This window comes from Clarias gariepinus, chromosome 4 (assembly GCF_024256425.1).
Source record: "Clarias gariepinus isolate MV-2021 ecotype Netherlands chromosome 4, CGAR_prim_01v2, whole genome shotgun sequence".
NCBI lineage: Eukaryota > Metazoa > Chordata > Actinopteri > Siluriformes > Clariidae > Clarias > Clarias gariepinus.
Window position 1 is genome coordinate 11451524 of NC_071103.1, and position 14966 is coordinate 11466489.

Here is a 14966-nt window from a genome sequence, read left to right on the forward strand (position 1 = left end):
CCTTGTAACAGGATAAGCGGTGTAGCAAGACCCTCGTTCAACAAGCACGGTATCAATGTCTGGATGCTTCAAGGGGGTGTTCAAGTCAAAACGGGACTTGTGATGAAGTTTCTCGTGTATGAAATCCCACTGAAGTCGTTCTGGTCAACTTGTTGCTAGCTTACAGAGAAGATGTATCATTCTGTTGGAACTATACACACGTTTGTTTACAATTGCCACTCGCCTACAAGTAAAGGAGTTCCTGGGAGGCTAGCGTTACAGACGTACCAGACGAAATGGTATCCAAGCACTAGGGAAATACATCGTATCAGGGGACTATATCGAGAAATAAAGCTAGGTTTTAAATCTCATAACCGTGTTCCTGTTATTCACAATCAAAAGTCCCGGTTTGTATATTCTTAGCACTCTTTTCATTTTCAGTTTGCTAGGCTACATCATAGCACCAGTTATACAAACAAAGAAAGCGCTCGTTGCTTCAAAGGTTCGCTATACACACATTATATACGGATAAAACTTTAACATGGCCCTCACTTATTGACAAAGAGCCAAAGAGGCAGCACGAATGTAAGGAACTCCAAAACTGTCATTTGTGGGAAGATAAACAAAGCCTTTCTGTCAGCTGCTTAACAAAAGCATATCAGAATGAGATCTTAATCTTTTGTCCTAATGCATGCATGCACGCACACACACATACGTATTGAAAGCAGGAACTGTTCAAGCCTAAATGTTGGTCGCGGTCAGTTTCGTTACTGGAGTGTGTTTAGGGAAAGGCCGCATTCATGTTCAGACATCAATCCGAAAACGATACAGATGAGATCTCCAGCTGCACAGGAGTGTACATGTAGAGATGATGAGCTCCCTAGGCAACAATTTGGTCGCGTGTGTCATTTCTTACATAATATGTAGTTGCACATGGTTAGCCTTAACAGCACCAGTCATGTCGGATCAGGATGCCATTAGGATCTCGAGCTCGTTCCTGATCGGGTGCTCTTGCAAAGCTCTTTCACATCGCAAGTCACGGTGTTCAATTCCAAGATTTTGGTCAGACCGGTTTTACGTGTTATGTCTGTTCAGGTTAAAAAAAGTGACTCTAACATGGACGTGTTTGTGCGCTCTGGGACAGCATGTCTTTCCTCACGCCATCTGGGTTCAAACATGTCAGATTTGTGCAACCACTCATCATTCTTTTCAAACAATGGATGTGATTTTAGTTTTTTTAAAAAATGCTTGGGATTTTGCTCTGTAGGACGGCAAGCAGTTAGACGGCTGTATGTGTTGAGGTCCAAAAGAAGGAACAAAGCCAGACGCCTCGCTCTAGCTGTTTGAGCTCTGATCTGAAATTCACGAGCTGCCGGTGCCGATTGGCGTCGGCATTAGCAAGCGTCCCACGTATTCACGCACGAGTCACGCACACTCCGATCTGCCCATTCTCATTCAAGACACATGACCACGTATAGGATGTATATCTGATCTTCAATCACATCCAAAAGTGACCGAATGATCCGATCAGATACTGTATGCGTTCAGCCAACCCCTGAAAAAAATCTGCTCTGTCTCACATTAGGGTAAAAAAATAAATAATTCTCTCCAGATGGGATTCTACAGATTAGTTAAAGTTCCCCAGCGGTCCATGTTTGTTATAATAAAGCCAGACACACACATGCTGTAAGCTGAAACATGAGTGTGTAACCTGTGTGGTCATGAAGCACAAACAGTACAGCTCACCCTCTTGTCAATACTTGATCGCACTGTACAATTATGCCGATGCATGATTTCTTCTCGTCGTGCAAAAAGATTTTGTGATTGGTGTTTATCAAAAGCCCAAATGTTTTTGACATCTAAACGTGAATATGTTCAAATACTTCTGTTGAAAGATTTTTTTTTTTTTGAGAGTCCGGAATCTTTTGTTGCACCATGCAAGATAAGTCCTAGCAGTAATCACCAAATCAGCTGAAAGGATTTCAGTAATGCAAATTCCGGACCATCAACAATAAAATACCACAAGCGATGGACAGATATTCCGCTCCGCTTTCGTTTTTAACATGTGTTTTTTTTATGCTGGATCAATGAACTGCAGTTTCTTGACGTGGACGTGTCTCGTTCTCCAAAAACCCAACATGCCTGGTCTTGTTGCATGCATTCCATGTTGAGAAGTCAAATACATGAAGAGAACCGGACACGGCTTTAAACATGTTCGACAAGGTGAACGCAAACCCAAATCCAAGTCTACAGCCAGATCAACAGGACCTACTCCTCGCTAGATACGCTTCTATCTGATTTAGCTAGCTAACCAGTGGTAGTGCCTCTTATGCCTTGATCTAGCGGACGGACTCGGTCTGATTTTCTCATGTGCAAATATCTAGATCATTTCCTCAGCCCCCTAAGCTACTGCGCTGTGTGGATCATCACGCCGCATATATTTCCCCCGCAAAGCCTCTGGCTAGATTTAACATTTTAGAAACTTAATTTGGAATTTAAAAAATTGCGATTGCATTTTAAGCTACTTGCATCAGAACGTTCTGTGAACGGTGTATATTGTTCTGCATCCTTCTCCACCATCCTTATTAGTCTCACAGCTCTACATAGCAAGTGATATACACGCATTGAGAAGTCCTACCCATGCACCCGACATGGCAACTGGTGTACTAAGGTACTCTTCACTGGTTTGGATTAAGCTCTAACTGGAGCTTTGTTTTTATTTAAATTGATTGATGGACTTATTAGTTTGTTGCCTTTAATTTCTAGTTCTAATGGTTTAATAGCGGTATAACGATCCAGATTTTCCAATGAGGATTACGCCAATTAGTGCCTCACCTCGTGGCTTAAAGGGCTAATGGTGGTGCTCACCTTCATCCATTTCAAAATAGCCACGAAAAACATCAGGGACGTACTAATATTCAGTAAAAGGTCCAGGGATTAGACTGCTGATCACTGGGGTAAAGTCATTTTCTTTGATGAACCCTTTTCAAGGGAAAAAAAAAAGCTTGTTCGGAGAAGGTGAGCGCTACTTTCAGTCCTGCGTCATGCCAACGGTAAAGCATCCTGAGAGCATTCATGTGTGGAGTCGCTTCTCAGCCAGGGTAGTGGGCTCGGTCACAATTTTGCCTAAGAACACAGCCATGAATAAAGAATGGTACAAAAACACCCTCCGAGAACAACTTGTCCCAGTTTGGTGAATAAAGGTTTGGTGATGAACAATGCCTTTTCCTGCATGATGGTGCACTTTGCAAGTGAGGCAGAAGTGATAATTAAGTGGTTCAGGAAACAAAACATCCAAATCTTGGGTCCTTTGCCAGGAAACGACTCAGTTTTTAATCCCATTGAGAACCTGTGGTCAATCCTCAATCCTCGGGATGTGGGCCAGAAGTTGATTGACGGCATGCCAGGGCGAATTGGGAAAACTCGGGTCGACACAGCAAATATTGACTCTTTGCATAAACCCGAAGTATTTCGCGCTTGTAATTATACTTCAGTACACCAGAGTAACATCTGACAAAAAGATCTAAAAACACTGAAGCAGCAGACTTTGTGAAAATGAATATTTGTGTCGTACTTCAAGCTTGTGGCCACGACTGTAACATCATGCTCTCATACTCTCGTATGCAGTTCTAAGCTAGAACGGAGTAAGAACATCAGTTGCATCAGGAACTCTATACCGTATGATCGAATTGTACGAATCTACAGCCAATTCCGAGCTCTTGGGACAGCAGGGATTTCTGAAAGCTTCTAATATTCATTCGCCGCATGAGGTCCATTTGGGTAACATCTGTCTGTAGTTCAACAAGGTTATGACAGAGTTGAGAAATTCTGATCGGAGTACAGGACGTAGCAGACGGATTACTGAGCGCAGCAGCATCCCGCACACGACGCACGTATCCAGGGTCTGAAGTTAACTTCGGCCAAGTTGGCAGGTAGATGAAACGGATCCACCGAGCTAAGCATATTTTATTTAACAGGCCAAAATAATACCTCGTGTTTTTGCAGCGTCATATAGACAGACGTTCCATCCTGTGCATGTTATTGATATAATAAGGTATTATGTTGAATGTGAACTGAAAGAGGAAGTCAGAGCAAAATGTGTAGTGAAATAAGTTTTATTGAAACCCCGTGTAAAAAAACAAATGATTAAATGAATTTCCAAGCAGCTGATCAGCCTCAGCATCATTCTGTAGCCAGCGTCTCGAACCGGCGTCATCTCCTCACCATCACCATTTCTCATAAAACCTCCTGTCTGCCTGTCCTTCCTCTGCTTTGTCCTCCTGCCGTCTGCTTTCATTCGGAAGGTTAGCTGACTCCTTGTAAATATCACGTCGGTAGCCCGAGGCTAACGCTAGCTACCAGCAGTCAAGTTGCAGCCAGGTGAGTCCATCATAGAGCAAACAGAAGTGGCACGGTGTTTGGGGTTTGCGTCATTGCGCTTGCGTCATTGCACGTTTGGGTGTGTGTGTGTGTGTGTGTGTGTGTCTCCCCAGAAGGCTCTGCCGTACAGACAGCAGAGGAGCAGAAGAAAGAAGCTGCAGCTTATCCAAAACGAAGACTTATTAAAAAAAATTTAATTACGTGACTATTTTGGTACAAACGTTTACCCGCCATGTGGCGGACGGCCCTCTGAGATTTACTCGGCAAATGGAAAATCTACCCGCATTTGGCGCTTGGCGGGTGTTCATTTCGGACCCTGCGTGAGTCTCGTGTCTCTTGAATAGACAGTAATTGCGCTGCCAGGTGTATGACGGTACAGGACATGTTAGCTCACAGTTTGGATCTTATCACTGATTTTGGTCACGAATTAGTGTGTTTTTTTTCTTGGATCAGCAGAGAAAACAAAGATGAATATTAAACATGAAAACTGTGCAATGCCTTTAAATACTTGTATAACTTGAACAGCATTTAAAACTCGTCTCTTTATATATATATATATATATATATATATATATATATATATATATATATATATATATATATATATACGTACATACATACATATTCATGATGTGGACACGCATTTTTTTCCTGTTCACTATTGTTCAGCACTTTCTTCCTTTGAACAATAATAAATGAAAAGCCAAATCGTTGGAATCCTTTTTATCATCTTTGTAACAGAAAAATAGTTACTTTTAGTGAAAGTTTTCTTTCATATATTGGTCTACAATGTGATTTATTACTCGTGCAGCCGTTATATATATATTTGCCCTAGGTTTTATAAAAGCGAAGGGTTTTCTGCTCTGTATAGGGGGGGAATTTGTCTGCATGATCTGGCAACCCCCCAGCTGCACTAGGCATGTGGGCGAAACACAGTCTGAGCCAGTGAAAATACAATTCATTAGTGCACGTGAGAGAGAGTTTGAGCGAGTGATGATAAATTCCGTTCGTGCACGCGCAGAGGTTTTCTGCTCAGGAGTGGGCACTAATATAACGCCATACAGAGACGGTGTGATTCAATTCCGCACCATGGTGCCCTGCAATTAATCAGTTACTGCGTCGGCTACTACATGTATAACCTGTAATGCAGCACGTGTCTTGGTTAATTATAGTAAACACGTGTTACTGTACTTTTTATTGATGTTTTATTCCTAAATTTTTATATTTGTGGTTGTATTTGTATATGCATGAGTATAGTATTTACACAAAAGGAGCGGGAATCACCGGGGAGCAACCGATACAATATTATCGCTTTACACAATTTTATAAATAGCCAGAATCGATACAATTTATTATTATTATTTTTTTTATTTCCAAATAATCTCAGCAAATAACTTCCTTCTACCGCAAGTGTATGATGATTAGTTCTGCCACCTGTAGGATTACAGAGGAACTGCAACATATAGATACAAACATACAGTATATAAACATATACATTTACATTTAGGCATTTGGCAGACGCTCTTATCCAGAGCCACTTACAAAAAGTGCTTTAATGTTTACGTCATTGGATACATACTTACACTGGGTTAACTAGGTTAATAACTAAGTGGTGAAATTTTGAATCCAGGGGCAGAGTGGCTTAGCGGTTAGCGCTGTTGCCTTGCACCTCCAGGGTCCGGGTTCGATTCCCACCTGGGGACCTCGTGTGCATGGCGTTTGGTTTTTTTCCCTGTGCTCAGTGGTTTCCCCTTCAGGTTCTCTGGTTTACTATCCCAGTCCGAAGACATGCTGATTAGGCTAAGTGGCGTTCCCAGATTGCCCGCAGTGTTGAATGTGTGTGTGTGTGTGTCCTGTGATGGATTGGCGCCCCATCCAGGGTGCATCCACATTTACGTTTAGGCATTTAGCAGACGCTCTTATCCACATTTTTATCTCATTATACATCTGAGCAGGTGAGGGTTAAGGGCCTTGCTCAAGGGCCCAACAGTGGCAACTTGGTGGTTGTGGGGTTTGAACCTGGGATCTTCCAAACCGTAGTCCAATGCCTTAACCACTGAGCTACCCCTGTATCCCCCCCTGCGACCCTGTATACAGGATAAAGCGGTATAAACGATGAGCGAGTTTTGAATCCCAAGAATCGTGATGCATAACAAAACCTCTATTGTCCAGTATCTTAATCGGAGACACGTACATATTGTAATTGAATATTTAGACCATCAGTAAATTGGCCAACAAAATGCACACTCTAGCACATGATGAAGAGTATCATGCTTCATGTTATTGCTACCATCTGGTCTAGCGAGTACTTCCTCTAAGCCCTAAGCTCTTATTGAAACTGCCGTTACCACCTCAGAGGAACGCTCTATCTGCCCTCTCCCGCATAGCCCTAGCCTCAGCCGGCGCTCCGATCGTCAGGGGAGAAACGGGAATGTCGTGTCTCGCCCCCGACACCCAGACGATTTTTGCGCTCGCTCTAAACTCGCACACCCGTGCGTTCGCTGTTCTGTCGCGCCGCTTTAGGAGCCTAGAAGTTTGAAAAAGCTTCCTTATGTTGCAGAACCGGCTGTCTCGGCATTTGACAGCTTTAGTCAGCAGGATGGCTGTCGAGGTGAGAGCTGTGAAGAAAATCGATTACTATCTATAGGAACACAGCGGCAGAAAGCACTTTTTTTTTTTTTTTGATGGATCCTGTGCTCCGTTGCCGTCACAATCCTACATCCTTTTCTCCCTGGAGGCAGGATGAATAATTTAGCCTGCACAGAGAAATCCAAATGTCATGTAGAAATGTTTTTCTTCTCTTTTTTTTTTTCCTGGAATCTGTTCTGCTTTTGTAAACAGGCATCTAATTGCTACATGCTTTATTTCAAACTGTTTCTTTTTCTCCTTCTGGTTTCAGTCATCCTGCCGTGTGTGTGTGTGTGTGTGTGTGTGTGTGTGGGCTTGAACTGCATGTTTGAGCGTTTGATAAGATCAACGTTTAGTGTATAGCTTTTTCTATAAACACACACACACACACACAGCCCTGGTCGCTCTGTATAATATTGTCTTGATATGGAGTGTGTTGAGCTGAATGCACATTCTCACGCAATCTGCAATGTGAACCTTTTCATTTGTTATCTGAATGTCTTATTATCTGTGTGTGTGTGTGTGAGAGAGAGTTAAGAGCACTGTGATAAGTACAGGAATAAATTTAACCCTAAGACACACAGTCGCAGCACCGAGATGGGAGGTGTTGAATGTATTTCGAACACACATTCACACTCGCACACATCTGAAACGCACGCACACACACACACACACACACACACACACCACACACACGTCTCTTCTATACAGTGTGCTCCAACTGTTCATATCACAAGCCTGCCTTCTGCTGTTGCCACTCTTGTCGCATCTTGGTGCACTTTCTTTTAGTTGTGTGTGTGTGTGTGTGTGTGTGTGTGTGTGTGTGTGTGTGTATTCATGGCGTCTGTGCAGTGTGTCCTTTCGTATTGACTCTGTATTAGCCTGCTGAGGAATAAGGTAGCATAATGAGTTTCTGTCTCTTATATACACACACACACACACAAACAATGTCATCATAGGGCATATGGGCACGTAGCAAGGAAATGGAATTCATACCACACCAACCACACACACACATTCCCTTTTTTTTTTTTTCACTTTCCCGCTCTCCTTCGTCTGGCTCCTGTCTGACATGCTCTTTCTCCCCGCAGTCGCTCGGTCACTCGACTCATCGCCTCGCCTCGCCTCGCCTCGGCTCGCTTTCCTTTCGCGTAGCTTCTGAGGGATGAAAGGATGGAATTCATGTTACCACCTCAGAGTCACTCAGCCTGGGTTTTTATTAAAGCCTTCATATGGGAGGTGTGTGTGTGTGTGTGTGTGTGTGTGTGTGTGTGTGTGTGTGTGTGTGTGTGTACACGTATACAGGAGACGACGAGAGAGACATGATGATTGGTGACAGGCCTCAAAAAAGGACAGGAAGGTGTTTGTGGGATTTACATCAGAGCCATGCCCTGTGTTGGTGTGTGTGTGTGTGTGTGTGTGTGTGTGTGTGTTACCTGCAGGCATGACAGGATTGTAAAATGGAACAGCACTGACACACAGCTTCTGCTCTCTCTCTCTCTCTACATTTCTCGCTTGCTCTAATGCTCTTTCTTTCTCCTTTTTCTCTCCTTGTGTCTCTCTCTCTCTCTCTCTCTCTCTCTCTCTCTCTCTCTCTCGCTCTCATTTTCTCTCTCTCTACATTCCTCTCTTGCTCTAATGCTCTTTCTTTCTCCTTTTGCTCTCCTTCTCTCTCTCTCTTGCTTTCTCCCTCTCTCTCTCTCTCTCCTTTTCTCTCTGTGTCTCTACATTTCTCTCGACTGTGTATTTCTCACCCACGCTCAATTCCCTATTGATCACTCCCCCCCCCCCCCCCCCCACCCCCCCCCCCCCCCACGGATGTGTGTGTTCACACGCTGTGCCAAGACCTCAATATTATACATTTTAATACCTCTTTCAAGGTGTTTACACGTTAAATCATGGCCTCATTTGAAAGCTTTCATGTCGCGTTTCCTCCGAGGCTGACACTGGAGACTCCTTCCAATAATAAAAAGGTTCAATGAAAACCTCTCTATATCTACTAGTCACTAGTGCTGAGGGTTCTGCTTCAATCTGCTGACTAATAAAATCTCAATGAATTTGACGGCACTTGACTTTTGTTGGCAGTTATATTCTCCCTCACACTCACACACACACACTCTCACACTCACACACACACTCTGTAGAGTGAATCCAGGGAGCGTGTCCCAGGAGGCATGTGGTACTCCCTGGTGGACGGGGTGTCGATCCATCGCATACGGACACACGCATACACACACACACATTACACACCACACCACATATACAGCATAATGTGGAAATGTAGTTATACTGTGTATATTCAACATTCAGGTGTGTATCGTGGATTATAATGTTTTAGACTATTATAGTGCTTGTGTGTTTCGGCATATTTTCTCTAGAGGACGTTTAATTTTTTTTTACAGTAAATTACAAAAATGTGCAAATTTGTAACTTTCTTTGGAAAGTTTCACCCCCTCGACTCTCCCTCCCCCCTCCCCCCATGCCCCCCCCCCCCCCCCCTTTCCCTGGTACCGCTGAGATCCGGCTGCAAAATTTCAGCGGAAAGTTTTTCAAATTGAAAAAAAAAAAAAAAAGGTGGAATTAGAAAGTGCTGCGTCACTGAAAAAGAGCAAGAATGCATGTTCGGTTCTTCCCCCTGCTGAGGGAAGTGGCTGAGAGACGTGGAGAAATTGGACTGAGAAGTGAAGGGGAGGTTTTTCACCGATTTCTTACAAAAAGCTGAATTTAGCCATGAAGCAGTCAGTCTGGTCTCTCTCTCTCTCTCTCTCTCTCTCTCTCTCTCTTTCTCTCTTTCTTTCTCTCTCTCTCACACACACACACACACACACGGAGCTCGCGACACCTACAGATTGGTGCGACATGGAGGTTTTCATTTCTGAAAGGTCTCTTGGAAAACAGATGTTTGTTTTTATGGAATTTTTTCTTTTTTTTTTTGGGTGTCTCTCCAAACACACTCCCACAAAATCATGCACACACACACACACACACACACACACACACTATGTTCCCCATCAATGTGTGCTGTCGGACGCTGAATAATTTAAATTTGAAATGATTTTCCATTACAACCAACGTCAGTCATGTTGCACACACTCGCAGGCGCTCGCACACGCAGTTCTTAGTTGAAATACATTTTTTAAAAATGTTGCGGTACTCACGCACTGCCTCTCCTTCTGTCTTCAGCAGGCTTGTCGGCTCAGAAGGTGCGGGTGGAGCCAGAAGTGGTGTCCTATCCGGGCCAGACGGTGACTCTGCGCTGTCAGTTTCCCGACCCGAGCCAGACCCAGCTCACTCAGGTCAGAGGTCACGTCCTGGCTCCAAACATGCACGCGCAACACACACCTCATGGAGGAAGTTGTTGATGTGTAGTCTGATGGATAGGTCTATGAATCACACGTTTTCATTCATTTTGCTCTGTAGGTGTCTTGGATTTTAGAATCGGGCTCCAACCCCCGGACCAACATCGCAGTATTTCATCCCACCTTCGGGGTCAATTACCCTCCGTCTCCAGTGTACGGGCGGGTGAGTTTCACGGCAGAACCGCCAACTCTGGCGAGTCCAACTATTCAGATCACGGAAATTCAACTGACAGATGAAGGGAAGTACATCTGCGAGTTCGCCGCGTACCCCTCTGGAAACGAGCAGGGTGTAACCTCGCTCATCATACTAGGTGAGCCAACAGGATGGAGCATTTGTGTTGTTTTAAACATTGGTGCCTTCTTGATTTCTACATAATCAGTCAGACCCCTGTTAATGTGCGAAGCATGGCAGTAACCTTGACCAGCCCCCTCCCTCTCTCTCTCTCTCTCTCTCTTTCTGTCTCTCTCTCGCTCTGTCTTTGCGCTATTGATCTGCCTGCTTATCATGCTGAGAGGCTGCCGCACTCCTGTCTTTCTCCGTCGCTTTTCCCCTCTCTTTGCCTTTGATGTCTTTCTCCAAGAGGAACGTGTGTACAATGTGAGCACTGTGCAAGAGGCGAACCAATCCTCCACATATACTTCCTTCCCTTCCTCCTCTCCTCTCCTCCTCCTCCTTCTCTCTTTCTCTCCTGTGTCAACGCCACCACGTAAAAAATAAAGGTCAAAACTCCTCTTCTCTTATTTACTTTCTTCCAGCCAAGCCCGTGAACTCGGCTCGAACCATCACCGTGTCTGCCGGCAGCACTCCCGTCTCCGTGGCAAGCTGCGAGTCCGCTAACGGGCGGCCACCCGCAAGCATCACCTGGATAACGGCTCTGAACGGCAACAGCTCAGCACCGGTGACCACGGACAACTCGGACAACACGGTGACGGTGCGCGGAGAGTACATGCTCATCCCCACGGCAGCAGACCATGGCAAGGACATCACCTGCGAGGTGTCGCATCGCACGCTGTCCAGACCCGAGACCTTCCCCATGAAACTCGTCGTCCAATGTACGTCCATGTCCCTTTTTAATTTCTTTTTCCTATTTTGTCATTTGCAGAACAGGACAAGTCTCCAGGGATTAATTATTTCCAGATTGCTGTCTGGCTTTTAACGTAGACGCTTGAGTACACTTCGGTGAATCATGAACTGAGGCCCGTCCATACAAAAGAATGTCAGAGTACAGCTTGTTAGTCTCCGCGAGTCTGAGAAAGCCGTCACGTGGGTTTGCTACTGTATACTGGCTGCCCGATTGCTTGTGAAATTTTAGTTAATGTTTAAATACGAACCTCTGTGTAGACCTCTCTGTAATGGCACCAAGTAAACACGGTCTGCTCTCTCCCTCCCTCTCAGATCCTCCTCAGGTGCAGATTGTAGGATATGACAATAACTGGTATATGGGCCGGACAAGTGTGGCCTTGACCTGCCAGTATCAGGGGAATCCCAGTCCTCCCACTGTGAACTGGAAAGTGTGAGTAAAGTTACTTTTCTAAGCACAACAGGAAAGCTGATCATTACTGTCTGTCAAAGTTCAGTGAGTTCGCAACGAGGGCTGTACTGAAAGTAATGCATAAGTGGCCATAAACTTTTTTTTTTTTTTGATTGACGTAGATTAGTCAAATTGGACATGTTGGTAAAGTTAATTCCTTCTTCCTCTCTCTACTTCTCTATATACACACAGCGGTACTTCGGAATATGAATTGAATTCATTCCGGAGGGGAGCTCTTACGGTGAAATCCCATATTGCAAAACACATTTTCCCATAGAAAATAATGTAAATCCAGATAATCCGTTCCAGGTGCCTAAAATATTACCAGTATTGCCACTTTCCAACCATATAGTTGTTATTTGCATTTTAAAAACAATTAATACATTTCGAGAAGACATGCAAATGATGTAAAATATTAAATAAATAGACAATAAACCTGACTTTCTGTTATGTTTTGATTCCATGCCAACAGGAATCATAAATTAAGTTAAAGTAGCTCCCTTTTCTTTTTGCTAACGGTCTTGCTATCATAAAAAAATGTGCTCGCCCTATTATCCGGAGATCGCGAGTTTAATTCCCAGGTAATGCTGTAACCTCTCGCAGCCGGAGGTCTAGAGAGAGCTGATTGGCCGAGCTCTCTCAGAGGGGAGGGATGAGAGGTACTTAGTGCTCCCACATTAATCATGGCTCTACAGCCAATCAGGGGCGTCTGTGAGCGGATAGCGCTGTCCTCCCAGTGTGTAGTGTGTGTGTGTGTGTGTGTGTGTAAACAAAAAAAAAAGCTATGCCCACTTTATTCATTACAAGTACAGCCTAGGTATCAGCATCTATTATTAACCTTGTAAATCACTTGTTTTAAGTTTGCATAAAGGCAGCCATTTAAAATTTTTTCTTAAAAAACATTTTTTTTACCCAATCGAGGTTTCTTTGAGATCCCTTTTTATTTAATGATTATCAAATCACCAAATCAGGGAACCAGACCTCCAGTGGTTTGTCAGCGCTTTGCTTCGCCAGCGTTGCTTTAATGTTATCCTAACGCTCTTTTTAAATGCTCCCTGACAGAAGCTCAGGCTTTCTGCCGGATTCGGTGGAAGTGAATCATAATAAACTGACCATACGGAAGGTGGACGACGCTGTGAACAACACGTTTATCTGTGAGGTGACGAACAGCCTCGGCACCGGCAAGGACCAGGTCACTGTGTTCGTCAGAGGTGAGTGAGATCACGCGCTCCGACAGTACATTACAACTGGATAAAGACCAATGAGCTCGTCTGAACATCGCCTACCTTATGGACACACACACACGTTTCCTAACTGTTTTTATTGTTTATACTTGCTCATACCCACCCACTCATGAGCAGTGCATCTGTAGAAGTGACATCAGGTAGTGAACAGCAGCAACACTCCCTCAGTGTCCTGGGCGTCCTCCACCAGGGGATTGTGGGGTATCGGTGTAAGCCAGTTTGTTGTGTCTGTCATGTTTCATGTTGCATGTATACAGTAGGTGTGTGCACCAGCTATTTGTCTCTCTGCTTCTTCATATCCTGTGTTTGTCTCGTCTACTTCACAAGTCCGTCAGCTTTGTTGCACAAAAAAAAAAAGAGAAAAGAATTGCAACATCCGCGGATTTATTCTTACCCAATTTAGATATAAAATGTACCGCATGAAATCTTTTTCCTCTTGTTCTCCATATCAGCCGTGTTCCCAGATGTCTTAGGGTGACTGTAGTGGCGTAGGAAATTACAGAACATCTGAGCGTTCTCACAGAAAACAGCAGAAGGTCCCGAACTAACTGGAAATAACTCTGCCACAATTATTTCCCTTTAAGTGTTCCTCCTGAAATCGATCAGCTTCCGTCTCACTCTGTCTTTGTGCGAGGTGTCTCTGTGGAACTTACCTTGCCTGGGAAAGGCAAGAAGAAAAAAGAAACCAACTTAAAATGTCCGTGTGTCAAGAGATTGAAACACATTGAGGTGTTTGAAACACAAGAGCTCTGTATAATGCATGAGACGTTCCGCGGAGCGCCGGGCCGGACTGGAGCACTCGGTCCCCGTCAGCAGCCGTGTACATTTTTTTTTTTTTTTTTTTTTTTTTCCTGTTCTGTTCCTCTTCCACCAAGCAGCGTGACGGTATAAAATATAGAAGTGCACTTTACTGCTGGTGGGAACATCACTCCGCTCATGCTGACCACAGAGTAATGGCCGAGTTAATGATAGAAAATGTGCCTCTCTCCAGCAGCCCATCTTTTAAGAGGCTTCTATCTTCTGCTCCTCCACGTTTCTTTCTTTCTGTCTTTTTTTTTTTCCCCCTCTACCACCACCCCCCCTTCTCTCTTGCACTCTGCTATTTCTTCCTCCATCTGTCATCTCTGCCTTTCGTAAATGGTGTTGTGTAGCGTAAAGGCAAAGGTTGCTTTGCTGGGAGACGGAGCGAAAAAAAAGAAAGAAATTTAGCACACCGGACCCGTAACATCCGTCCGGCGCGTCTCCCCCGCAAGCTTGCCTGTCTGGGGTTTTAATGGAACAAGAGCGACCGGGAGGAAAGACAAGCGAGAGCGTGAGAAAGGGAATTGTAAAGGAATGTAAAGATAGAACAGAGAGCCGAGGCGAGACAAATGAAGTGAAGAAAGTTGATGAATAGCGGTGGCGTTTAAAACCTCCTACTAACTTTGCCGGTAAATATTGCCGGTAAGGTTTCATGTCTTTTTTTTTTTTTTTTTGGCGTTGCTTCTTCTCTCCCGCGCTCCTCCTCAAGCGGTTCAACACCTGGCTTCCTCTTCGTCATCAGTCACTCCTCTCCCGCAGGGACGAGGAATCAAGGGGACAGAGATGACAGTGAAATGCTAATTAGCCTGTAAAGCCCAGCTAGGCTGGACCTGGAATTCCCATCCAGGTGTTTGGTGGCGTATAGACGACGGTAAGGAAGCGTGTAAAGCGCTCAGGCTCAGTGATAGTGATTTGAAGTCATTTCTAGCGCATAAAAGCTTACATTTTGTTCTGGAGACTCTGATCTCTGTCAGTCAGAGGACTATTCAGTTCTCCAACCACAGCAGCAAAAAATAAAAAAATCCACCTGTGGCTAATCAACT

The 14966-nt window shown here is 44.4% G+C and overlaps 1 protein-coding gene across 4 annotated transcripts in view; it reads left to right on the plus strand.

The window, feature by feature from the left end:
• Window positions 1-14966, plus strand: part of si:ch73-22o12.1 (nectin-2) — a 73896-nt gene that overhangs the window by 15300 nt on the left and 43630 nt on the right. For 3 of the 4 annotated variants that reach the window (XM_053493950.1, XM_053493952.1, XM_053493953.1), the window contains exons 2-6: window positions 10171-10283; window positions 10408-10657; window positions 11103-11399; window positions 11743-11860; window positions 12941-13089. In XM_053493950.1, the coding sequence (XP_053349925.1) occupies window positions 10171-10283; window positions 10408-10657; window positions 11103-11399; window positions 11743-11860; window positions 12941-13089 (927 nt within the window). The remainder of the gene's footprint in view (window positions 1-10170; window positions 10284-10407; window positions 10658-11102; window positions 11400-11742; window positions 11861-12940; window positions 13090-14966) is intronic. The other variant, XM_053493951.1, reaches the window with a different exon arrangement.